Below are 27,238 nucleotides of genomic sequence, written 5' to 3' on the forward strand. Positions count from 1 at the left end.
CCCGCATGTTGGTATTCCAAAGTTCTTTTCTGTCAATGGTATCATATGCAGTTTTGAAGTCAACGAACAACTGGTGCGTGGGAATTTCGTATTTACGGCCCTTTTGGAGGATATGCCGCAGTGTAAATATTTGATCCGTTGTAGACCGACCTTCGAGCCACAATTCCCACAATTCTGTTTGTAATGGGTGATAGTCGGCGGAAATGATTTGGGACAGCACTTTGCACACGGCATTGAGAAACGTGACCGCTCGATAGTTCTCACAGTTCAAATTATCGCCCTTTTTGTAGATTGGGCAGATAACCCCATCTTTTCATTCCGTCGGTAGTTGTTCTGTATCCCAAATTCTAGCAATTGCTGGTGCATACAAACGGCCAGTTTTTCTCATCCCATTTTAATAAGCTCTATTCCGATGCGAAGCATGCAGTCTGTAAGTTGATATGCATTTGCTCTTACCGGCGCAAATATGCAGAGATATAGCGCCCTGCACGCTTTTAGCTGCAAAACTCGATTTTCCTGACTATTTCGCTGATTGAAAAATTTATATCTCATAAGCAGTAGAGCACGCAGTTTCTTATGAAAATCTTATGGGTAGAGCGCAGGGAAAAACGTGACAAAAATAGACAATTGGAATACAGAGAAAGAATGATAAAAAGAAAAAGAAAACCAGGCAAAAAAGATATAGAAAAGATAGAGAATGAAAAAAATAGAAAAAATGAGAGAAAATAAGGAAAATAAAGAAAATGAGGACAAACTGGACAAAAAAGAAGCAAAAATGGAACAAAAAAAGAAAGACAACAGGATTGACAAGGAGAAAATATGAGAGCAGGAAAATGGAGAAACGAAAAAAGGAAAATTAAAGGAACAAAATCACAACAGATGACAAACTGGATAAAATGAAAAAAACAGGACGAAAAGAAGGAAAAGCAGGACATAATAAAAGGAAGAACGGAATATACGGGAACGAAAAAATGGAGAAGTTCATATGCTTACTTGCATATCATTTTTCTCAGTTCTTCACACATTACACTTACACATTACATTTACACTTTACTCCCTAGTAAGAAGTAGAAAAGAGAAAAGCAAGAAACCGAAAATTGGGACAGAAAAAGAAGAGTAAGAGGAAAGAGAAAAAACCAGAACCGGAAAAAAAAGAAAAACGAGAGAGAAAACGTGATAAATAGAAGTAAGACGGGACATAAAAAGAAAAAAAAAGTGACAGAGAAGGTGGGCAAACTGGAATGAAAGTGGGAAAATGGAACAGAAAACGAGAGAAACCTAGAAGGTAATGAAGAAGAGTGAGAGCAAAAAAATAAAATCGGTAGAGGATATGAGGTTACGAGTCATTCCGAGTAACATTTTGGTTGTATAATAGCTTATCAAGCACCTGTTCCACGGCAATCAGCTGTACAATAAAGGTCAACCCCGGCGTAGTGCCCAAGTAACACTTTGGATTTTATTACACTCTTATGATGGCATTTAAGATCAAAATTGGTCTTGAATACCGCAATAAGAGTACAATAAAACTCACATTGTTGCTTGGGTGGTGACCATTCACGCCTCTCACGTGGTTCTCGGGTTCAAATTCCAACCCCGTAGAAGTCACGAATGACCCAAAACTGGTTAAAGTGACTATAATCTAAACAAAACAAAGTTGTACAATAATTGACTAAATGTTTGTTGGGATACGTAGTATAAAAAAAAGAAAACTGGTACAAAATAGGAATGGGAAAGGGATAGGTAAATGGAACAGAAAAATAAGAAAGAAACAAAAAAACGGACCAAAGAAAAAGGTAAATCGGGAGAGAGAAGGACAAAAATGTAGCATCTAAAAGAGGAAACAGGCGAAGACGAAAAACGAGAAGAAAAGTAGATAAAAAGAGATGGAAAAAGACGAAAACTGGAAACGAAAAAGGAAGAACGGGAGGAAAAAACATGGCAAACGAGAAAAAAAATTTAAAAAACGAGTTAAAAAGCAAGACGAAAAATAGGACTGAAAATAGGAAAACATGGGACAGGAAACGAAGAAATCAAGAACAATGAAACAGGAAACATGACAAGATAGGACAAAAAAACAAGAGAAAAAGATGAAAATTGAAGGAAAAAGAAGGAAAATATGAGCAAACACCAAGGAAATGCAGAAAAAACAAATACTAGGAAAACTCAACTAGAAAAGAGAAAAACTGGAACAGAAAAGAGGTTAAACGTGTAACAGAGTGAGACGAAAAATGTCAATCCTAATTTCAAGTAAAACTTTGTGTTTATTTTCGTGTCCATGTTCTAATTCAAGTCTACCTTAATGAGCAATGTAAAGTTCAATTTTAGGTCCGACTGCATGTCGAATTTAAAGCATATAGCCTAATTTCAAGTCTAACTAAATTTCAATTTTAACTTAAATTTAAACTAGTCCAATTTCCAGAATCCAGAATCAGAATTTGAATTCCAATTTTAAGTCTGTTGCTACAGAACCGTAGATATTGGCAGCCAGGCCAGGCAACCCGGCCAGGCGAAGTGGAACATACTTTGATAACTTACCGAAAGGGCGAACAAAGAAATTATAATTGATAATGTAAGCGAAGCAATTGTGTAGAGCACATGTAAAGTTATTAGAGATAACGAAATTGGAATTTTTTGATTATTAAAATTTATATTTTTTATCTAAGGTTGGTAAAGGTGCATTGATAAATTGTTAAAATTATTAGTTCTTAGTTATATCTTAGGCTGATCGAACTAGGAGGTCGTTTAAATTTGATACTTACATCTCAATTTGACTGAAGCGCTCCGGAGTATCACTACGGGCGTTTGGTACGGGAGGTCCACGCTTTCTTCCTTCCCTTGATTTCAAGGAGTTTGATGGAATTAGGTATTTTCTAGTTCCACTTGATTCCTTGGAATTCTCTCTGCGGTACATGCTGCGCACCCAGTAAACCATTTGGTTTGTATATCTCGATTGCAACTGAGGTATACGAAATCATATCTGAACGAAAAAGTTATATTTCACGCCATATAAGAACATATATGTACCAAAGTGGAGGCGATATACGTGCGAAAATTTTGACAACTATTTGTAATACTATTTTGCGCAGTTTTTATAACACGCAACTAAATACTCCTGAATATATGATTAAGATATAATCAAATATTGCAATTGTCTATCCTGCTTTATAATTCACAGTCATGAATTGTATATGAAGACACGCACGACTGTAAAACAACTTATTGTTCACTTCGATTTGACATACTCTAATCATTATACAATTCCAATGTGAAATTGACATGAAAACGATTTAATGTGAACTTTCTATTACGATTTTGTGTTATCTGGGCAGTTGGCCTGGCCGTTGACAAGAAAAATGATTGATTCAAGTAATCGTCATTTTCCAGGATGCCTTCCAGAATTGGCTGCGTTAGTGTGAGATTAGATTAGATTAGATTACATCTCAATTTGACTGAAGCGCACTAATTTGTAAGTAAGGCAAAGTTTGTTACCAGAAATTTAATAATTGATTGAGCAATATCGATATTCTAGTTTGAAGCAACACTAAATAAAGTGCTGTAAATAATAACGTAATAATGTAAATAATGTAATTCCAAGTCGAATCTCAAGTCCAATTTAAATCCAATTTACGTCCGATTTCAATTTCAATTTTAAGTTCAAATTTGAGTTTAATTTCAAATCCAATTTCATGTTCAACTTCAACTTTAATTTCAAGTACAATTTCCAGTCTAATGCAATTCCAATTTCTTTTGTAAGTTTGCAATTTCCAAGTTCTTTTGTAAGTTCGATTTCATGTTTAAGTCCAAGTAAAACTTCCACTCTTAATTAATCTAAATTTAAGTCGTATTTCAAATCCATTTCGAAGTCCAACTTCAAATCCAATTTTAAATTCAATTTCCAGTTCAATTTAAAATAAAGCTTCAAGCCCAGATTTGTCCAAATTCGTGTCTAATCCGAGTCTAATTTTAAATCCGATTTCAATTCCAATTTCAACTTTAACTTTTTGCTCAGTTTCGAATCTAATTTCTTGTCCAATTTCAACTTACATTTTGAGTCCAATTGCACCCAAATGTCCGGAGATTTCAACATTACCCGATTTTTCTAGGTCAAAACATTCTTCTGCAAGGTCCGGTGCCCCAACTTTAGTTTATGTCTAGGCACGAACTTTTTGGTGTGATTTAGTTAATACTTTCTTCCTTCTCTACCCTGTTGTAAAGATCTTCCCGATATGGTATGGAATGTCTATTTGTATATTTTTCATCTCTGTCGAACTGAATATTTTGGTTCACTGACAACCTATGTTTTTCTACACGCTTAAAAAAATTAACTCACGAATGAATAAGTTTAACTCAGAAATGAGTGAGTTTCAACTCAAAAATGAGTAAAATCCAACTCACTTTTACAAAAAGTGGAACAGCCCAACAATTTGAGTAATTTGGCAATGTCTCAATTCTGAGTAATTTAGGCCGAGCTCATAACTGAGTTATATTTAATAATAATTTGTGTAAGAAATACTCAGTTTTGGGTGATAAAAAGGGTAAGAGTTACTCAAAATAGTGAGTAAAAAATACGTATGTTTTGAGCTGTTTCACTTTTTGTGAAAGTGAGTCAATTTTTTTAAGCGTGTATGGCACCTCCAAGTCACGATCTACGTGAGAGGGTTAAGTACAGAGACGACAAGGCACTCAAAAACCGCTAAATTTTGAATCATAACGGAGAGTTACCATTATTTGTGATGGTACTCTCCGTTTTGATTCAAAACTTAGCGGTTTTTGAGTGCCTTGTCGCCTCTGTAATCTATAGTCTCTGTAGGGTACTTCGCCATCACGCCATTCTTGTGTGATGATGATGGAAAATCTAAAACTATGTCACCTAAGTAAACAATATGTATGCGAGAGACGCACGTATTCGCTAAATCGGCGAGATGCAAAATCATAAGCCTGAACCGGGCGACAAAGACGAGTAGGAAGGAAACTATCAATAAAACGTAAATAAACCGTAATGTGGTTCTATTTCTATACATGTACTTAACATAGAAATACACAGCACCGTGCAAGCTGTTCATCGTTTTCCGTCTAGGGGCAAGGCAAGCGCCTGGGTCGATCCCCGACGAGGTTCAAGAACAAATGCTCCAGAAGAACGCGAATTACACGTACATATACCTACACATATATGCTGTTCGTATATGCCGAAACGATCGAAACGCGAAGCGATAAAGATGTCCCGCTCTTCGCTCCCATGTAGGTAATTATGAGCTCGGGTTTTGGTGAGGTCGTCATGCGAAAGAGTGTAATGTCCGCTACGCGATCCGCAGAGCGGTCGCGGGTTCAGTTCAGTTCGCTAGTCAGTTCCGGCATACGAGGGGCGACCTCCAGTGTAGAATTTAAAGCTTGGTGAATCTCGAACAAATTATTGGTTTTAGTTTACAAACCATTGGTTCTACTCCAAAGTGGTAAAGTGGCTGGAATCTTGTTGGAGCGAAGAACAGGAAATTGGCGATTCGTTGTGTGCCAGCCACGTGTTTAAAATGAAACCTATATTAAAGCAGAAAAAGGCATTGACTTTCCGGTTGTTGGGTGTTTTTTTTTCTCCCTGCTACTTTGGATGCTCATAATAACAATAATAATACACTATAAATACTGAACGGACTCGGACAAAAATTACCATGCAAATCTGTTGAATACTCAAGGTTATCCGGCAGTCTTATTTTTAGCTCACGCGTCTGCCGTGTGGGTCTACGCAAATGCACCACCGCGGCTCACGGTTCCTGATATGGACGGCTTTGAGTCATAATCCAGCCAGCCAACGGAATCTTTGCCTTATTCTCTCACGTCGTTTGAATCCGACTGCAGCCACATCACGTGCCCAGCAGGGGGGACCTCTCCGGTGGGAATATTAGGGGCACGTTTCTGCACTACTAGTGTTCGTAACATTCCAGCAACCAACGGTGAAGATTGATGAGCAATATCTGGATTCAATATAGGAAACACAAATCAGTAGCACTCGAGAAGTGCTCTATTTATTTAGACAGCTTGCTGATAGAACGGCCGGTATTTCAATCAACATGTTTGTGAAATTTTCTTTTTGCAAAAATAATAATTATTTTGCTTTATTTTTGAATGGATATATAGCTACCAAATCGGTGTTGTTTTGCTGTACAGTATCACGACGGAATTCGGAGAGTGGTCATACATTAACATCGCTTAGGTTTTTAACGATTACTAATTGCATTGCTTGAATAACAATTGTGTTGTAATAGCTCATTTGTTTCCAGTTGGTTGCCTTCTACATTTTATTTTATGTCTGAGAAATGAAAGTAAGTTTTATCTCATGGTGTAAATGAGCATTTCCAGTTTAAGATAAGCCGAAAAAATAACTGATTAAGGCTCGACCGGCTCCGAAACATCAATTATTTACTTGTAAAAGGTTGAACACGAACAAAATCGAACACATGCAAGCACAAGTTTGTGTCGCTCTGAGTAACCAAACAGTAGTTACCCACATTTGTTAGGTTTTACACGATACTAACTGTATTGTTTGAAATACTAACAATAGGGGGCAGCCCTCTATGATCGGACACTTTGGGATTTAAGATAAAAATCCAAAAATACCGGGTTTATAATATTACATTTTCTTTCACTTTAATGTGGAGAAAAACAATATTATAAGCAAAAAAATACAATGTAACAAAATTTGCAATGCAGGGTTAATTTTGAAAGTAGATTGTATTTTGTGTACAAATTAAGTCAAATCGAAAGCAGTCCTCTATTTTCCGACACGACAAACTGATCTATTCAAACCTGCATCAATAGAACAAAAAGATCCTAGAACTATTTAAAACTCCTGCACAAATCGAGTAAGTGTGGGTAGCGATATCGACTCAATCTGGAACGGTTTTTATCTGTGTCGTATATTTTCCACCTAACCGCATCAATGACAGCAGCGTAATCGACAAACATGCACTCTCCCTCGAATGGGTTGTCTCTCAAATGAAAGCTAATGATTATTATTATAATGAGCATTATTATTGTAGACGATTTCAACCTTAGCACAATTTCGTGGCTCAGCGATACGAATAATTTCCGCTTTCCTGACTTTGCTTATTCCTCGTTTCGTCCAGCTTCACTGTCCTTGCTTGATTCATATTCAACAGCCGGACTGAGACAGCTGAATGGCATTTTGAATGCAAATAACCGTTTGCTTGATCTTTGTTTCGTAAGCGAAGAATTAGGGCAACGTTGTTCTATTCTGCAAGCACCACTCGTCAAGCATTGCAGGCATCATCCACTTCTATTGTTGACACTGGATTTGAAACCCGAGTATCGCTTCTTAGAGCATGCTGAAACCGTCTATTACGACTTTTACAGAGCAGACTTTGAGGCTATGAACAGTTTTTTGGCTAACTTGGACAAAACCTCATGACTCGCTAGTCACGACGTTAACTTTGCTGCATCGACCGTTTGTGGCATCATACTTTACGCGATCGATCAGTTTACATCAAAAAATTCAAACGAAAACCTTCTAAGCCCATATGGGGGGGGGCTCTGTAGCCGCAAGGTTACCGAGTCTGCTTTGACAAGCGAGTGGTCATGGGTTCGAATCTTAGTAGAATCAGGCCATTCGATGTCAAAGTGACTTTAGCATGGGTTTATTCTCTGGCCCCTCATCACCCTTCCTTCATGCTGAGTTCTACATTATCCCGAAGACGCTTCTTATGGTTAGTATACTGGTATGAGCACCTAATGAGGAAATGGTTTTGAACCTCAGGAGGACTCACCAGTGCTAACTATAACGAGGCGAAACAGGTTTGGTATAGTAGGACATGCATCGAAGCATGGGTAAAACCCTCAACACATAAGCACGCATAAAAAAAAATATAAGCTTATCGTTTACTCAATAACCGTAAAGCACAGAAATGCAGTGCAGAATACAGCATACACCCGGGCAACATTACAATAGATCAATAATGTTGTGGTCAAAGTGATAAGCCCATACAAAAAAAAAAAGCCCACATGGTCTAACTCGGAACTTAAACGCCTGAAACGACTGAAAAGAGCTGCCCTTAGGAAATACTGCAAATATCGCACGGACCGTACCAAAGTTGACAGAGTTGATTGAATACTCTTGCATTACCCTTACCTAAGGTTTTCGATATATCATTAACGATGGGAGTTTTCCCCGAGTGCTGGAAGGATTCCTTTGTTTTCCCTGTGCACAAAAAGGGATGCAAAAGAACCTTTGCTAATTACCGTGGTATTGCTGCCGTAAGTGCTGTCTCTAAGCTATTTGAGCTTATCGTTCTGGAAAAGTTGATGCAAGATTGCTCACACTGCGTCTCTCCTGACCAGCATGGATTTATGCACAAGCGCTCAATGACAACCAATTTTATCGCCTTTACAGCGTTCATCATCTGTGCAATGCAAGAAAGAAATCAAGTTGACGCCATATATACGGACCTTTCTGCAGCTTTCGACCGTATAAACCATGAGATAGCCATCTCTAACTACCACAAATTAGGCATTCGCGACAATCTGCTGACTTGGCTTCGCTCCTATCTCATCGGCAGAACTATGTCAGTCAAAATCGGCGAATACGTATCGTCACCCTTCGTAGCAACTTCCGGCGTTCCCCAAGGCAGTCATTTGGGACCGTTCTTGTTTCTGTTGTACATGAATGACGTGAACATGATCTTCAAATGTTCGAGATTATCTTATGCTGATGATTTGAAAATGTACTGCGCAGTAAAAAGCCCTAATGACGCTAATCTCTTGCAACAGGATCTGGAGACCTTTGACCGAATTAACAAGACGTCATTAAATTTGTCTTAGTGCTCGGTCATCTCCTTCGGTCGCAAATGTAACATGTATCTTCACGATTACGCCCTTCGTGAGATGCCCCTAAAGCGCGTAACAACTGTTAAAGACTTGGGAGTCTTGCTCGACACGAAACTAACGTTCAAGAACCACATTTCTTTCGTTGTATCCAGGGCTTCCTCGCAACTAGGATTTCTGTTCCGCTTTGCGAAAAGCTTCAACGATGTATATTGCTTAAAATCTCTATATTGCCCACTGGTTCGCCCTATGCTGGAATACTCCGCCATTGTTTGGTCCCCTTTTTACCAAAATGCAATTCATTGGATTGAAGCAGTTCAGCGGAAATTTATTAGGTTTGCTCTGCGACACCTACGCTGCGCTGGCGTGACGAGTTACGAAGCTGGAAGGAAGGCGCAATGTAGCTAAGGCTTGTTTCGTCGGCGATCTCCTTCAAGGAATTATCGATTGTCCTGAACTGCTTAGTCGCCTAGATATCAACACTAGAAGACGTAATCTTTGTTAGCATGCCTTTCTCGTCAATCATCATTCAAGAACTAACTATGGGTTACACGAACCAGTGCTTAGAATGTGCAGGGTTTTTAATAGCTGCTATAAAGTGTTTGATTTTAATGTGTCTCGTGAAAAAAATAAGCGTTGTTTTAAAAGATGTTATGCTAGGTTAGTTCATTATGTTTTAATTAGATATTTGTCATTAGGATTATATTTTATCTGTTGACTATAATAAATGTAAATCTCATGAGTCTAGTCCTTGCAGGTTTGCTGGTTAAAAGTTGAATAATGTTCTATTCACATAAATTTTTTGTTGAGTGTGCTGGTAATGCAGAATGCACGTGAAAATGTACGCGGCAATTCCATTTACAAGGCACGTTGATAGGTTGACATCAAATTGATATTTTACTGCAATTTTTGACGTAGGACTACGTCTTACGGTAAGTTTTGAGATAGGGTGTCATTCCAAAAAATCGAAAAATGCGAGCGTCACGAAAAATGAAAGGTTTTGAGCGCCAATAGCTCAGCGGTTTTCCGATCGATTTTCAATATTCTTACACCAATCGATTGGAAAATCTTCTAAGAATTGGTCCAAATGAAGAAAAGTATGGATTCTTGATGTTGAACTATTGGAAACTTGAAAATGATGAACCTATGTTTTACCAGAATTCTCGCTTCGTGATTGGTTGGAAGATTGTTTACGATGATCTAAACGTATACCAATTTGATATCTGTGCTTGGGAAGTAAGCCAAAACAAGTGACAAAGTTTCCTCATTTCAACAAGATTTCTTAACACCGCGATTAAACCTAAACCGTTTTGATGTCCTTGCTTGGAAAGTACGCCAGAAAGAGTGACAAAACCCCCTCGTGCCAACAGATTTCTTACGAACGCGATTAAACCTAGTCCAATTTGATGTCTGTGTTAGGGAAGTGTGCCAGAAAAAACGACACAAGTTCGTTGCCACAACAGATCGCAAATTCTTTACTGCGAGACGATTAAACCTAGGCGAATTTGATATCTGGTTGGAAAAACGTGCTACAGCTGTAGTGTTCGGTTATAATATGACTCTGTATGAATACGCATGCTTGCCGTTTCATTAGAAGTGTAGTGAAAAGATGTGCTGATAATAAAATAGGATTGAATTGGTAAAATCCCTTCAACGTGAGTAACCATGGGTAATAAAAACAATCTTCAATTTCTGTAAGATAGCAGGGAAGCAATAGTTTGTGTTCTTGATGTTGTTAAAATGTTTTCACATGCACATTGAAATAACTCTGAAATCTTTTGAGGATTGAACGTATACAATATTACTACTTTGATAAATGTTACATACAACGCATGTAGCATGTATATATGTATATATGTTGTATACAGCATGTATACATCAAGAAACGAATGATTACAAGCATGGATACATGCTACTATCACTACCAAGAGGTTTACGTAGTCCTGCGTCACCTATATATGCGGTCGTGTCTTGTGCACAACCCCTCTGATTTTTTCTGATTTTATCTACTTTTTGCATTGCTTAACTAATTTTACTTCACATAGGAATCAAAGATATAGAAATTCTTGATGAAGTAAGAAAATTTCGCTTATACTTTACTGTCCGGTCATAGAAGACAAGATGGAGTCCGGACATAGAGGAAAAAAAAAAGTTTAAAAAAGTTAAGTTTTTTCATCCAAATTTTGTATTTTTATGTCAAATTTAAACTGTTTCGCAAAACAACTTTATCAAGCCAACGTTCAGAAATATTGCATCTTTCATTTATTGAAAACATTTACAACTACACTTTTATGAAATTTACTCGATTCTCTTTGTGTTATTAGTTGAACCGTTCGACAGGTCTCATTTGTTTACCTTTTGAAACAAAGAGGTCAACCATGAAATCTTGCAATTTACTATTGTTACATGCTTTCCGAATAATTGTATAAAGCTTTGTTATTGAGTAATCTTAGTGTCCGGCCATAAAGGACTTCCCCCTAATTCAATTTTATTATTCTTTCAAGCCTGTTGTCTACTGTGTTACCTACTCTATTTTATGTCTGCGTAACCGAAGTAAGTTTTATTTTACTGTGTTAACTAACATTTCCAGCCTAAGTTATTCCAACGATCAATAGATCTTGGTTAGACCACCCTCAAAATTTTGCTTAATCCTGTCTGCTCTCTAAAATTACATTTTTGGCATAAAATTGATCAATAGTATCTACGAAAAACTAAACAGCATTATTCCTCAATCCTGCGTAATATTGCTCAAATCTAAAAGGTACTTTTCAACATCAAGTAGTAAGAGTACGATGCCTGCATTACAATGCCGTATCTCTCACGGTCGACGATGTAAAACTTGGCTGCGGTAATTCCAGTTAAGCGCTGCGAACGTGCGATTATCAGTAGCATATCTTTTTGCATATCCACAGGCTCCGAATACCATGCGTAATCATACATGGCATTTCCCACCTCGGCTGCCTGGAATATTTGACAACAGTTTGTTTTTCAAGCTACAGTGAACCCACCTGTTATACATACCTTCTCGCTTAGTTTGTTTCCGCTGAAACAAAAAAATCCCATTTCTCCCAACAAATATATGATCAATACTAAAACGCTGAGTGCATTTGGTCCAAAGCTCTACAAGTATAAAATTCGTCAAATTCAAATTGCCAAATCAATCATTACAACTTACGGTCGAAACGTAGTACATCATTAAGCACATCATTAGAATGCACCAAGATATTAGGTTAAACAAGAAGAATGAAACCGACTTTTCCAGATATACAGCGTATTCCAACATCATCTGATGAATTTGTACAATTTCTCGCAACTCCTGCCGTCGTTCATTACCTTCCGCGAAATCATCTAAATGTTTAATCTTTACCGAAATAAATTCGAAAAGAATTGCTCCATACTGTATAATTGTATAGATTACTGTTACTTTTATCACACTCTGGTAAGCGGAACATACACATGCGGCGTACAACAAAAACCAGTAGAGTCCATAATGAACTATATTGTGACGAATGTCGAACCAGTAGAACCTAAAACAAAACATCCATTCTAAACAGTCGTAAACCTTCAACTTCTAAACAATTGCAAAGCTCACTTCATCATCATAATCCGCGCAAATTCACCTCTCTCATCGTCGGATTTCAACAGAAAAGCTGCCACTGAGGTAACCAAAGGTATTGTGAAGTAAGTGGCCAACACCCCCCAAACGTACAAGGCGTACTTCCTACCGAATTTCTCCGTATCTCTAACGGACTCGCGTAGCCCGTCGGCAGTTGGTTTCTTGTCTAGACGCTCAACAACTTCCATCAAAATAGTCACCAGTTTTTCGAACGAACTCGCCCGGCAGTTGAAGAGTCCAATCGAAACCGCAATTTCGCCGACGAAGATCAGCTCGGCCAGGTAGCACGCGAAGGAATCGAAGCCTTCCTCTCCGGGACCGAACGCCAGCTTCGGCAGGAACATGACCGCGATTTCAAACGCGAGAAAGAGGAAATACCGATACACCGGACGAGGTTTGTCACCCCACAAACCGATCAGCCGCATATAGTTGAGACCCGCTCGGAGTACTTCCGTCTTTATCGGTACTGCCATTGCCTTGGGCTGCTGGTGGATCGACTACTGGAAGGGTTCGACCTGTCGGTCGAAAGTTTTAAAACCTTAGCCAACCCGTGGGAACCACGCCCAGTATCTTGCGAAGAACTTACCGTGATGATGTGATAATTAATTAGCTACTGTCCGTCAACTAATCATTCAAAATTGTTATGCTTGGAAACTTCTTCCACGTTTTACCGAGGGGTCCGTGAATGCTTTACATTAATGTTCACGGCTAAAGAGGATAATCAACTCAAATGATATACGTACTATTTCACTACTTTACTAAGCCGTGTGAAGTTGAATTGTACCGGATTAAAAAAATTGCTCGATATTCTAACAAATAACAACGTTCCAACGTGACTCCCTTGAGGTGCACCAAAGGAGCGTCTATGAATCAAATCATTTAAATTCACCTCAACCGTGCACGTTGAGCTGCCCGTTTCTGATGAAGGAAGTATCACAGGAAAAAAGCTTTTCGATTTGAAAATCATCTTTGCGTGTTGAATTCGATCCTCCGCAGTCTAGTGACTTTTGCCGGATGTTTTACAGGGGTCTGTCCAAACATCGCATGCAGTTCATGGTCCATGCGTCTTCGCCAACGAATAGCTTTCAGGTCCTCTGCATGTGGTAGGGTCATCTCTAGACCATAGAAGACAACCGATCTGATTGGAGTCTTAAGCATCTGAAGTTGATGAAGTTGAGCAGCGGTGTCAGTGTCCTTCAAAGTGAAAAGTAGGAACGATTTCCAGCCAGAATGTGTCTTTGGTTTTCCTTACTGGTACTGTTGGCGACCACCAATGATCCCTAATTCACGAATCCGGCGAGCATTGTAAGCTTTTCGCCGTCTTTGATGATCTTTGGAAGAATGATGGTGTTGTTCTTCTTGGAGCCTCTTGCCCTTAGGTATTTCGTTTTCAGGGCATTAATCCACAGTCAGATTCGTCTAGCTTTCGGTTTTATTCTCCTGTGGCTCTCCTTTCCCGTTAGATAGTTTTGTACTATAAATTACTTGCTTACTTGGTTACCCAGTCAGCATTTTCATATGTATAATTAGACTAGAAGACCCGGCAAACTTCGTACTGCCACAAATTGGACTAAATATACGATATGTAAACTTCAGATGAACTCCTGCTGCGTTTTAGAAAAAGGGATATATTCTAGGTATAAGTCAAGTTTTGCCGTTGTGTAAGGAGTTCTGCGTTTCGAAACGCCGGGATTTCAGAGAATGTCTAAATTTAACGACTGTATTAAGTCATTAGTAAGAAATGCATATCGGTGTAAAAGTTGTTTTGCCAATCCCCGCAATATCATCAGTCGTGTTGGTGGTAGTTGCATTGAGTCTTGTTTTAAAAACTCTGCTGGTTAAAAATAGTAATACTGGATGTTAATATACTTGTTGTAAAATTTGGTACGACGACTAATATCGTCTGCTGTAACGTTGGAATTTCTCGATAATTTAAGGGTCAATTTTATATTCTGATATGTATTCAATATCAATAGTCATTAGATTTTTTTTGATTCATAAATCTATTGATAAGAATTACCCAAAGGAATTGCATTGCTGAATCTCGATAACTGTTATTCTCAAAACAAACTAAATTTTATTATTCCACAAAATCAATTGATCGCTGTAATGTTTCCTTTGGTAATTCACGCACTAAAACAATTTAACATAAAAGCGTCATTTTATAAACCTTTTTACTCTTCTAAAGAGTCTAATACGAAATGAAATCGACTGAAAGTTAAATACGATTTTTTTTGTTTTGATCATAGTCACTTTAACCAGCTTGGGTCATTCCTGACTTCTGCGGGGTTGGGATTTGAACCCGAGTCCTCGGCGTGAAAGGCGTGAATGCTAACCACTACGCCGGGACTGATCCCTTAAATACGATGTATAATAGTTGCTTCGTTCACTTTTTTTTTAATTTCTAAATCATATGCTCTTACTGTTGATTTATTCTTGAGCTTGATATTCAGTTAAGCCGAATATGCTCATAATCCGTTAACATATGCAAAATGTATTCTTCTTTTGATGATTGGGAAGTGGCAATTTAGTGAATTTAGTGCTTAAACCTTTTGTTAACCTGCACTGGATCTTCTGGCAACGCATCCGATGTAAAAAGGAATGAAAATGATTCGTGTTTGTTTCATAAATTTGATAAATGAATGAGTTTGATAAATGAAATTAACAAATTTTATTGTTGACGCTTTAGGCTTGAGTTTAGGTTGATTAATAAGTTGGACCTATTGAAATGGTTATTGTCTGAAATTGTAAACCCCCAAAATGTTTAATAGCATTGTTCGATGTGGCGATTTCAATGAAGGTAACCACGTGTTTGTTTGAATACGACAACGGTGCTGCAAAAAATCGTACGATGATCATAGCAGCCAATGACATGGCGCATACAATGCGTTGCGGGTTTTATATGGAAAACTAATTTTTCGAGTTTTCCTATCTTCCCAGTAAATTTTTCAATTTTTCTCGCCGTAAAAACATAGCGGTGGTGGAAAGGAACACAATAAAGAAAAGACGGCTCAAATCGGACGCTCCGTTCTCAAGTGATGCGCGGTCGAACTTTTTCACTTCCATTTTTATATATAAGATTGCAAATAAGAGTTACGTACAGATATGTATTCAACAAAATCGTATTCGACGCGCAAAAGTCGCCTATCCGTACCATTTTGGAGGCGATATACGCACTGAGGAATAATTTTGAGCGATACACTTATATAGGTTTTTAGTACGATAAGATCCGATTAAGCGCGACCAGCTGCATGCAGCTATACGACTTTGTGCTGAAAATCGTATGTTTGTCAGTTACTATCATTATAAACGATAGAATATCAACTTGTGTGCGCTTTATTAGGCTTTATTTACGAATCCGAATTTGTTAAGAGATATTTACGATAATTTTCGTACATTGATATACGAGTTGGTGCTGGTTGGGTACTTGCGTTACGTTTTATGACAAGGTAACGTAATTCCTCCATCTAATTCGGTCCACGGCAGCTGATCTCTAGTTCCGTGTGCACACAGTGCTCGCCAGATTTCACTCCGCCTGGTCTGCCTGGATAGTTCTCCACCATTCTAGCAACAGGTCCTGCCCAACGCTTAAACCACTTTCTGAATGCTGGGTTCGCCGTAGAGACACGTGAGTTCGTGGTTTATTCTTCGCCTCCACGCCTCCGACGTCCATGCTAGGACACTTTTTATCGAAAAACTTGTGTAAATAATATACTTTGAAAATGCTAGTTTACTGCCGCCATCTATTGATCTTATTGCCAAAATTCATTAATAATCTCAATATTACCTGGTTTAATATCGGTAAAATAGTTATTCTTCAATATAGACCATAAGCGACTATAATTAACCCACCTATAGAAACTCGTCTCTCATTGTCGTGTTTGCTGATTATTGTCGATAATTATCGCGGTCCTTTTTTATCGGCATTACCCTCAGTAGATTTAGCTGGAAAATAATTATTGAGGTGCCATCAACAATTGATTGTTTACTATTCGTAGCAAAATGGCGGTTGTTTCACACGTAGTGAAGGCACACTCGAACGTCTGTATCTGCGGCCTCCATACACCGTTCTCTTACATGCCGTCAAAGATGGTTCAAGAACTCCGAATACTCGCCGGTCCTCTTCTAACAGTGTCTACGTTTCATGCCTATAGAGGACAATCGGTCTAATTAGCGTTTTGAATAATATGCACTTTATGCGGAGGCTCAGATTGTTCGGCCTCGAGTTTTTATGAAGTCCGTAGTAGGCACGACTTCCACTGATAATAGGCCTTTTAATCTCACGGCTGGTACTGTACAAGGTAGAACTCGTCGAATACTTCAAACTCATTCCCGTCTATTACCACTGTTCTGTCTAAGCGGGCAACGTCGTGCTCGGTCCCGCCCGCCAGCACATACTTCGTTGTAGACGTATTTATCTTCAACCCAATCTTCTCTGCTTCGCATTTTAATCTGGTGTATTGATCTTCCACCGCCTGAAATGTTCTGCCGACACCATTCACGCCGTCAGTAAAGCAGATAAATTGACTGGATTTATTAAAAATCGTTCCCCGTATTTCGCCACGCCGTATATCAATGTACGAAAATTATCGTAAATATCTCCTAGCAAATCCGAAATCGTAACTAAAGCTTGATAAAGTGGGGCAGAGTTGATTTTCTGTCGTATATAATGATAATAACTGACATACATACGATTTTCAGCACAGAATCGTAAGGCATTACGGAGCGAGTCGCACTTAATCGGATATTGTCGTATATAAATTCTATAGTCGTAACGCTTCTAATTATTCCTAATCACGTATATCGCCTCCAAAATAGTACGGATATGCCAATTTTGCGCATCAAATACGGTTTATAAGCATATATATCTGTACGTAATGCTGATTTTTATCTTTTATGTACATATGAAAATGCTAGCTGGGTCGTCTCATAGCCAATGTTTCCAATCGAGCAAGAAGTCAACATTGTATACTCACACGCGAGTGAGTATAGAAAGCATAGCATTCAACGATTTACGCCGCACACGCAAGCGTAAAACCAACAGTCACCGTTGCTATGTGCAGACATTCTGCTACCTACACACTCGCGTATATCTTATTCCCGAGTCAAATAACTCCTGGGCAATCAGCTCCCCGTGAGGCATAGAAGCGCACTGGGATACAGGTTTTGCAAATTGTTTTCTGTTCTTCGTCATCTTCGCCCCCGATTCTTCCCCCGGCGAGACCGCGTGCGCCCGCGAGTAATCGGCATCAGCAGTTCGGGTAGCAACGAACAACGAGAGCGACGACCGTTGCTGTTAGCCAAACCCACACTCGCAAAAACTCGTCGCAATGCATGAATACCTACGAGCGAGTGTCCGAAAGGAACGCCTACGAAGGCGTGTTCGTTAGGATCAGTACGCTTGTGTGAACGCGCTTCTACTGCTTAGCAGGAATTGGTCATCCAGCGTATTCATTTCTAGATGCATCCGCTATCCACAATCTACGAGTGAAAGTAAACTGTAAAAGGAACGTGAAATTTAATATGAAATCACGCTTAAATTGAACTTGAAACTGGACACGAAATCGGAGATAAAATTGGACTAAAAATAGGACATGAAATCGGAGCAATAAAAATGGAATTAAATTAGACTTGAAAATGAGACATGAAACAGGAATTAAAATGGAGCTCACGATTAACCTAAAATCTGACTTGGAATAAGACTTGAAATTGTACCTAAAATAAAACATGAAATTAGACGTAAATTGGACCTAAAATTGCACTTTATATTGGCCCACCGGCAGAACGAAACAAGTGACGAGATTCTGATTTCGAGAAAAACGAAGTCAAAGTTTGCTACTCTGTGATGTTTGAAGCTATTGATCGTTCGAAATCATCGCATCTCTCTTTCTGTCTGCAGTTTTTGTGTAATCTGATTAAAGTAAAATGAAGCTTAGGAAATCCATGATCGCTATCATTAACTCGTTTTTTTAAATTCAACGGAACATCGAAATATAAGTCTTGAAATAGGACTTGAAATTGGTATGAATTGAACAAGAATGCAAAGTTATTTTGGATCAATTTACTTTGCTTGGTTATACCTTAAATTGTATTAGTATTTTGACTTAGAATCGGACATGAAATCAGAATTGTGGATCGACATGAAATCAAGCTTGAACTAGACTTGAATTTGGACTGGAAATCTTACTTCAAAGTGAACTTAAATTGGACTTGGAATTTTACGCAATTAATCTACTTATTGATAAAATACCAGCTATTGAAACGACAACTTCGACTTCCGGATTACAACTTGAGGAATTATTTTGTTCTATATTAATATTTTTAGAGAAGGTGGACTACATACCTCAGTGCGCCTCTCTGCAGCCTGGGCCCATGCGATGTGTGAATAGCAGCATTAATTTTTTTTCACACGATTAATAAATTTAAAACAAAAATTAATGTATACCTTTAGGATAATCAACCTTTTTACTGCAACTTTCTTACAAATCATACTCTCTCCCCTCGTTAAGTTTGACAGAAATCTAACCAGCGTATACTGTGTTCGTTAATTGGTGGCTCGTGTACCAATTAGCGAATATTGGCTATTGTGTATTCCGTGGGAATTTGATCTTCTGTTTCGAAATCGAAATCCCTTATTGTTGACTGCTGAAGCTCGGAAGCTATTCTTATTATTTATTTGCTATATTTATCCGTTTGGTATTTTATTGCAACAGGTGTTAATATTATTAATCAAAAATCGACTTGAATGTTCGTACCCTGTTATAAGAAGAAATCCATTTGAATATGTTAAAAACATGAAGAAAAACATTTTTTTCTCTGAAATTCTCGCACGCTACTAATTTCGTTTGAGAAGTCAACATAATGTTTATTAAACATTTATTTTTAAAGTTACGCTTGTTTGCAGAAACAAATTGTAGGGGAGTATCGTCGTGGTTGGGCCACTTTTTGGAATTCGCCCATAACTTTCGTTTCAAAAGGAATTTTGGAAATCTAAGTACATCGTTGCAAAGGTCTAAGATTAAGGTATATTTCCGGAAAGTTTTGAACTGATTGCTTGAAAAATAAAAAAGTTATGGGCATTTACGTGAAGACAAAAAATTTTGTCATAGTCGGGCCATGTTGCACAGGTTGGGCCAGCGCAGAAAATCTAAGGCATACGTATTGAAATTCTATATAGATACATGAAAAGAATGAATTACATGAACAACGGCTCATATTGGTACAAATACCCTATTTTAAATTGCATTTTTGGAAAATTTTGGCAATCTTGTAAAATCAATATTGCTACAATCGCCTTTTCCGAAGTGTACAACCACAATGAAAAAAAAACAACAAAAATCTAGGTTTTTATCGTATTAATTTTGCTTTATTTCATCACATATTACGTGACTGACATTCTCCAGCGATTATTGCGCTTCTGCGCTTAAAATTATGGTGGCCCAACCATGACTACTCAAGTGGCCCGACCTTTACAAATAGCACTTTTCTAGTATTTCACCTTAGCCTTCCCAAACAACTTACTGGAGGGGATGTTTCTATAGTCTTCATTTGCAGCACAACACACTTCATACATTTTCAAAATTTATCTCGATAATTGCATTTCATGAATCATTTCTTGAAGAAAAGTTCATGGCGCCTGGAAAACTTTTTTTGTAAGATTTAGTCACTGAATTCAGTACGGGTGTTTTGAATACACGATTGAATCTTACAATATTGTGAAAAGTTAGCTATCACAGTAAGAAGTTTTACAATGGTTGTATCATAGATATCATAAATTACTAAACCTGTAAAATCGTGATGGCCCGACCATAACAGTGGCCCGACGATAACGACAATACCCTACTCAATGAAGGTTGATAAATTTTACGACAAATGAAAGACTTCGGCACTTACTTAGATACTAATTACCGAGAAATAATAATATTTTTATTTAGCTAATAAGTACTTGCTAAATTGATTTGCTTAATAAAACGAACATCACTGGACTTACGCAAAGTAGCAATATGGGGCCGCTGCTTTTTTCGCTGTTTTTCAACGACGTCACTTTCTTCGGGGGTTGGGGATTGGTTGCAGACTTGTGTATGCTGATGATTGCGATTATTTTTAGCTATCGGATTGATGGGCTTGATTTGCGCAGAGACGACTTTGGCATTTTACTTGATACTAAGCTCACATTTAACGCACATCACGAGTCAATTATTTCTAAAGCAACGTGTCAACTCGGATTTGTTTCAAAAATAGGACGGGATTTCAAGGATCCAGACTGCCTTAAATTGTTATATTGCGCCCTTGTTAAACCGCTGCTTGAGAACTGTAGCCTAATATGGTGTCCACAGCAACTGGCGTGGAACTTGCGCATCGAAAGAGTCAGAGAAGATTTATTCGAATAGCTCCGCGACATCTACCGTGGCGTAATCCTGTGGATCTTCCAGGGCCGGCGCTTCCCTTAAGCAAAACAAGCAGCTGCTTGGAGCGCCACTTCGATTGGGTAATATAAAATTTTCTTCCTTCTCCTTTAGCAGCATAAAGCCGGGATCGCAAGTGGTGTATCTAGACTCTAGAGTTACTCTCCGCTGTATTGGGTCCTGAGTTATTTACCGCCAATTCGTTGAGCATCTCGACACAAGCAAATCGGCTTCAACCTGGTCGAGTCATCTAGTAAATTGTATCTCTCTATTCCTAAAGGCCCTCATACACGTACGAACGTGTTGGCCGAAAATTTTGGCCGAAAATATTGGTGAATTCATGTTCGGTCAACACTCTCGCCTGTGTATGACCGTAAGCTAGCAAAAGAAGATGTTGGGCTTGTCGCTCGACCTGAATGACCTGCCAACATTTTATTCGTTTCCAACCCAACATATGCGGACGTGTATGGGGCCCTTAAAGCCGATGGAGGTCTAGAAGAGAATAGATTCACTGCACGGTCATCCGGTATTCTTGCGACGTGACCGAGACCGACCCATCGTACTCTTCCAATTTTCGACAAGTGTACTTTGAAAATTATTCCAAGTAGTGCCTGCAGTGCATGGTTCATACGGCTACGCCATTCTTCGCTTTCCGTTTGCGCTCCACCTCCTCCTGATGAAAATCTATTCGCAACAAAACAAAATAATCAAAACACTCAGATAAACGTGGTGGGAATGTGGCATTGATGTTATTAAATTATTTAGAAATTTTTCGGGAGAGATTTTCGAATCTCTTCAGAATCCGCAATCTACAGATTCATCTTCGATGAAGTAGCAAGGTCTGAGGACGAAGTTTCTGAAGTAACAAGAAAAATGAACCGAACTTTTTCGTTTTTGAAGGTTTATCATTCTAATAATGGGTTTCAAGAAACCGATAATTATTCAAAGGAAATGGCGGTTGACTGTGACCAGTGTTGCGAAGCCCGCACTTGTGTGAGCTAAATTTCTCCCACACGCGTGCTCGTCCTAATGAACACGTCAGCATAAGCATTCCTTTCGGAGTCCCGCTCTTGTTTATTCATGTACTGCAACGACTTTTGCAAATGTGTATTTAGCTATCAGCCACGGTCGTCGCTCTCGCACGTCATTGCAGCCTGAGCAACTGATACCGAGCATTCCCGAGGACTCGCACTCCCACCCGTGTGTAGAATCGAGGGCGTAAGATGAAGAAGAAAAGAAAAAGTAATGCAAAATCTGTATCCCAGTGTGCCGCTAGCCCTCACGGGCAGCTGGCTGCTCACGAGTTGTTTGCCTCGTGAGTGGTTATGCAGAAAGACGCTACGAGACTGTGCGTTTTCGAGTGTGTAGGTAGTAAAATGTCTGCACACAGCAACGCGTTTTTCGTTTATTCTGGGGGCGCCATTTTAAGAATTTGCATGGAGCGACAAATTGGCTAGCACCGGCCCTGGTATCTCCCACCGTACATGGATCATTGCTGCCTACTGGACTTCGAATCTCTGGAGTATCGATATAAAACCCAGCAGGCGATGTTTGTATCTATCGATTCCCCACAACTGTTATCGCTCATGGATTTCCGTGCTTCACAACGTAATTTGAGATCAACCGATTTTCTGCAAGCACCATTTCATCGTACTGCTTTTGAAATTAACGAAACTGTAACTGTCTGCGTCAGGATGCTTTCGAGAGTAGAAGAATTGTTCGAATTTGGACAGCTATCCAACATGTTTGTGCAGAAAATACAAAGTAGCAATATCTTATAGCAATTAGTTTTCATGTAGACCATTATGGTCAGATGAATTAACGAAATAAATAAACAAAAAAATAAATAAAACAAATTGAAATGCTTTAATCAGTTTAAACGATCTGCAAGGCCAATCAGAGTCTAGGATAAATTATTGCAATAAGACAAGAGAATTGTGATTTACTATCGTTTACCAAGAAATCACCGTTTATTTCCACCTGTTGGGAAATGTTCTGTCACAAGTTGTAATTAAACATCCACCGACTGCTGCTGTCGATTAGAAAAAGATGCCTAACCGGAAGATGTATGTAATTGACGCAAATAATTTCGCTAAATGGTGTCACGATTAGCGGATAATTCCGATGGGGGCAACAGTACCATTATACTCATCTATTCATTCATCAGGTCGCATATTTTGCAGCGTTAATTATTAGCTGCTGGTTTTACAGAAGCATCTCAATGTATTGAGCGCGTTTGGTTGTTAAGTAAAATACCAACATTAACTAAGTTCCCAACCGACTGAGTCTATTCAAGTCAAGCTCAACACACAAAATCACATGGCAGTTGAAGACGTTGCTGATTACCTGTCGGTTTGCTTCAACATGAAAATCAACTGAGCTTCGTTCGTTATTTCAATTTGCTAGACTAGGATTCATGGTTCGTACATACGCCAGCAAACCCGGTTTCCCTGCCACTCGTCTCAATGATTGCTTTTTCCTTCAAACTAGATAGCTTCCTAGGTAATGTAGCAACTTCCAGGGGTGAAAAGTTAAAAGCAAAGAGGTTTTTTTCCTCTCTAGCATTGCTTCTTTGCTCTGGGCCTGTATGTGCCCTAGAGCACATCGCACGTTTTAAATTGCCATCATTTGTTTACATTCAGCTAGTTATTGCGATTATCCGAATAGAGACATGACGCATGGTGGCACTGATAGTGTTACCTAACGAGTCTAATCCTGCTTTTACCCCGAGGCGTGGCCGAGATGCTACCGGCTGACTTGTGTGTATCACGAACGGGAGCGATGCCAAACGAAACGCGAGACTCAGGTTGATCGAGTTTGTTGTAGTCGTCAAGCCCACATATGTATCCATAATATTCCCAGGAGATGACTATCAGCTGAAGCGGATCAGTGAGAAACATGTTAGTTCAGGCATCATGGAAACGGTTGATCCGTATAGTGCAGTAGTCAGTTGGGCTTGGATATGTGGGATGCAAAGTTGCACTTTATGATTTTAAAGTGGTACCACTGGCAAGCATTTTTGTTTGATAATATGTGCCAAAACCAAAGTTCCCATTAAATTTTTGGTTTCAACGAAAAGTAAACGTTTCGCTTCCAGCCTACGGTTAGTTCGACTCTTTTCACACATATTTAGTTATTTATTAACTTTTTTGCCTTTCTACTATATAAATATATAGTATAAAGGTATAGAAATCACTCGGAAAACCGGAAATGGAAAGAAGGTCCTGCGGGCCGAATGTCATATACCATTCGACTCAGTTTCGAAAACTGAGCATTTTCTGTGTGTGTGTATGTATGTGTGTGTGTATGTGTGTGTGTGTATGTGACGCTTTTCAATCTCACTCACTTTTCTCGGAGATGGCTGTACCGATTTTTATGATCTTAGTGTCAAATGAAAGGTCTAGGTGTCCCATTGGTCGCTATTGAAATTCATATTGATCGGACTTTTAGTTCAAAAGTTATGTATAAAAATATGAAAAATATGGGGCTTCATTATCTCATAGGTACTTCAACCGATTTGAACCAAATTGATTGCATATGAAAGAGAAGCCTTGCAAACCCTTAACTTCCGAATTTCATGACGATTGGGCTTATAGTTTGAAAGTTACATAAAGAAATGTGAAAAAAATGTATTTAAAACATATTTTTGTAACATATAAGCATTAATTCAATGTAAAGTATCACACGATTTATTATCATTTGAAAATTACTGTTGAGATCTATCAAACGAGACCGAGTTATTGAAAATCGGACAGTCCATTCAAAAGTTATCCAAACTTTAACACTTAAGCACCGTATATTAAACCGTTAAAACGTGTAAAATCAAAACATTTCAATCAAATGTTGATTGTATTCAATGTGTGTGATGTATGTGTGTATGTATGTATGTGTGTGTGGATGCATGTATGTATGTATGTATGTATGTGTGTATGTACGTATGTATGTATGTATGTATGTATGTATGTATGTATGTATTTATGTATGTACGTATGTATGTATGTATGTATGTATGTATGTATGTATGTATGCATTTGTGTATGTATGTGTATATGTATCTATGTGTGTATATGTATCTATGTGTGTATATGTATCTATGTGTGTATATGTATGTATGTGCGTATATGTAAGTGTGTATGTATGATGTATGTATGTACAATTTGCAGTTTTGTAATTTGCATTGATATACAGGAAAAGTGATGAAGAGCACTTCCAGCTCAACTAACAAAACGGTTTGATTCGACTATTTTTGATTGAAATGAAATTTTGCTGATATGTTGGATACTAAAATTAAAACTCATATCCTACAAATTATTTTTTTGCCCCTCGATTTTTCAAGCCAATTTCCAAGGGGGGGTGACAAAAACATTTGAAATTATTTGCAATGGCCTTATTGAAAATACACTTAATTTTCGACAGTTTTTTCTTTGATGTCATTTTGAACAAATAAGTAGGTTTTGAGATATGAATTTTTAAAAACATAATAACCTCATTTCTAAATACGCCCTTTTGAACAGTTACGCTTGATGAACAAAAACTAAGTTTCATAGAAAATGAATCCTTACGTGGCATCCAACACCTCAGTTAAATTTCTTTTCAATTAAAAATAGTCGAAACAAAAATGGCTCTTTTTACAGCGCTTTTAGGCAGGAATTGCTCTAATACATTTGAATCGTAATTTTCTTCTCTCACTGTTACCTGCAATCGGAAATGTTTGTGGCACTTTGGTTTTTGAATTATTGATTTACTACATATATTCATTCTGGAGTCTAATAAGGAAAATACAATAGTTGCTCGCAGTAAATTGAAGTTTAAAATATGGCTAACTGAATTATAAATATATATTCAGTAATTACTAAACAAAAAATGATCTAGTAGAAAGGCCAGGTCACGCCGCTAGGTGGATTAATTCGGGTTTTTAATGGGGCTTTCAACCAGTGGTTGGTTCGCCCAAATTCAAATATATGTGAAATCCGGTTGCTAACTCTGTATGAGATTACCAATACTTTTTTTAAACAAAACGCAATATTGTGAGTGTCAAAACTTTCTATTTATCATTGTATACTTTTGTTTTCCGGTTTTTTTTTCATTTTCTAGAAAATGTTAAAGAAAATTTTTCCTTTATAAAGGACAGTACAGTAATTTTTCTCAAAATTATATTTTTCAATGAAGCATCTGCGACTACCCAGTTAGCTTCGAGATACGATGCTGGTCTAACATGCCAGTTGTCATATGTTCGAAGCTCGGCTAGGCAATACTTTCCAGAGAGAGTCAGCCCTTGCACTGGCTTCGTTATTGTCCTATACTCACAGCGGGTTTCAAAGTCTGTCGATAAAGAAGGTTCAAGTCTTTGAAAGACATTTAAGCTCAAATCTTTGTTTTGCTTTGAAGCGATTGAGAGCTTCGTAACTACTATTATCGTGATTTGATTCATATTTTTTGTGATAGTACCTTGAAAGTCATAGTGTAATCTACCGTTTCATCTGTGGTTACTAATAAATGTGGTGTTCCTCAGGGAAGTATTATGTGACTTTTGCTCTTTATCCTTCAATAACATGTATTTCCTATTTTTCAAAACTGAATGCAAACTTTACCACGTTCTTATTGCATCGCGTTTGTTTTTGCGAATCACTGAAATGGTTATGCGAATAATTTTTATTGTTCACTTCTATCCAGATGTTTACTGCACTGCTTACTTACCATATGATGAGCCGTTTTCGAGTAAGGATTTCAAAAATCGTGTTAGATACGGGCAATCAAATGAGCTTCCACTCATTGTTGGCAGTGATGCCAATGCCCACCACATCATTTGGGGCAGCTCGAATATCAAATCGAGAGGCTCTGATTGGATGGAATATGTGAATAGTACTAACCTTGGCATACTCAAGCATACATACTCAACATTGCAAATTGTTCAACTTTCATTCGAGCTGATAGAGAGGAAGTGTTAGATGTAACACTCTAATCTAACGGGATCAGGACATTTCGATCATTTAGGTGTCGTCTTGAATTCTGCACCTTTTGTTTGGCTAGGTACTTTTCATCGTTTTGCCGATTGCTGTACCTACTGGCTCAAGGTGCGGAACAATGTGATCACCTTGTTGGTCTCTGTCTTCCTCTTCGGCTTCTGTTCTTATGGTCGAGCAGAACCGTTGGGCAGATGCAACCAGGTTTCCGTTTGACGCTCTCATCTTTCTCCAGAAAGAGAGGAGGTTGTAAAACTTGCTTCATTTAGAATTGGAACAAACTTTTGCTCATATTGTGGTGCTCTTGGTGGACGGATTTGGAAGTTCTTGGCTCCCACGTATCGGAAATTTTGTTAGCTTCACCTATGTATTTTTGACATTTTGACATTTTTGTAAACAACCAACATGGAAGCCGAAAGAAGCGA

The 27,238-nt window shown here is 38.3% G+C and overlaps 2 protein-coding genes across 4 annotated transcripts in view; one reads left to right on the plus strand and one right to left on the minus strand.

Moving 5' to 3' along the window:
* Nucleotides 1–27,238, plus strand: part of LOC128744436 (bumetanide-sensitive sodium-(potassium)-chloride cotransporter) — a 112,013-nt gene that overhangs the window by 12,887 nt on the left and 71,888 nt on the right. The gene's annotated exons all lie outside the window — the stretch shown is intronic.
* On the minus strand, nt 11,584–12,918 carry LOC128739721 (putative odorant receptor 92a). The gene is made up of 4 exons (XM_053835219.1): nt 12,422–12,918; nt 12,005–12,356; nt 11,851–11,949; nt 11,584–11,790 (listed from the first exon to the last, which is right to left on the minus strand). Exons 1-4 carry the CDS (start codon nt 12,916–12,918, stop codon nt 11,584–11,586), a joined length of 1,155 nt encoding a protein of 384 aa, XP_053691194.1.

The sequence above is a fragment of the Sabethes cyaneus genome, chromosome 3, assembly GCF_943734655.1.
Source record: "Sabethes cyaneus chromosome 3, idSabCyanKW18_F2, whole genome shotgun sequence".
In the NCBI taxonomy this organism is placed as follows: domain Eukaryota; kingdom Metazoa; phylum Arthropoda; class Insecta; order Diptera; family Culicidae; genus Sabethes; species Sabethes cyaneus.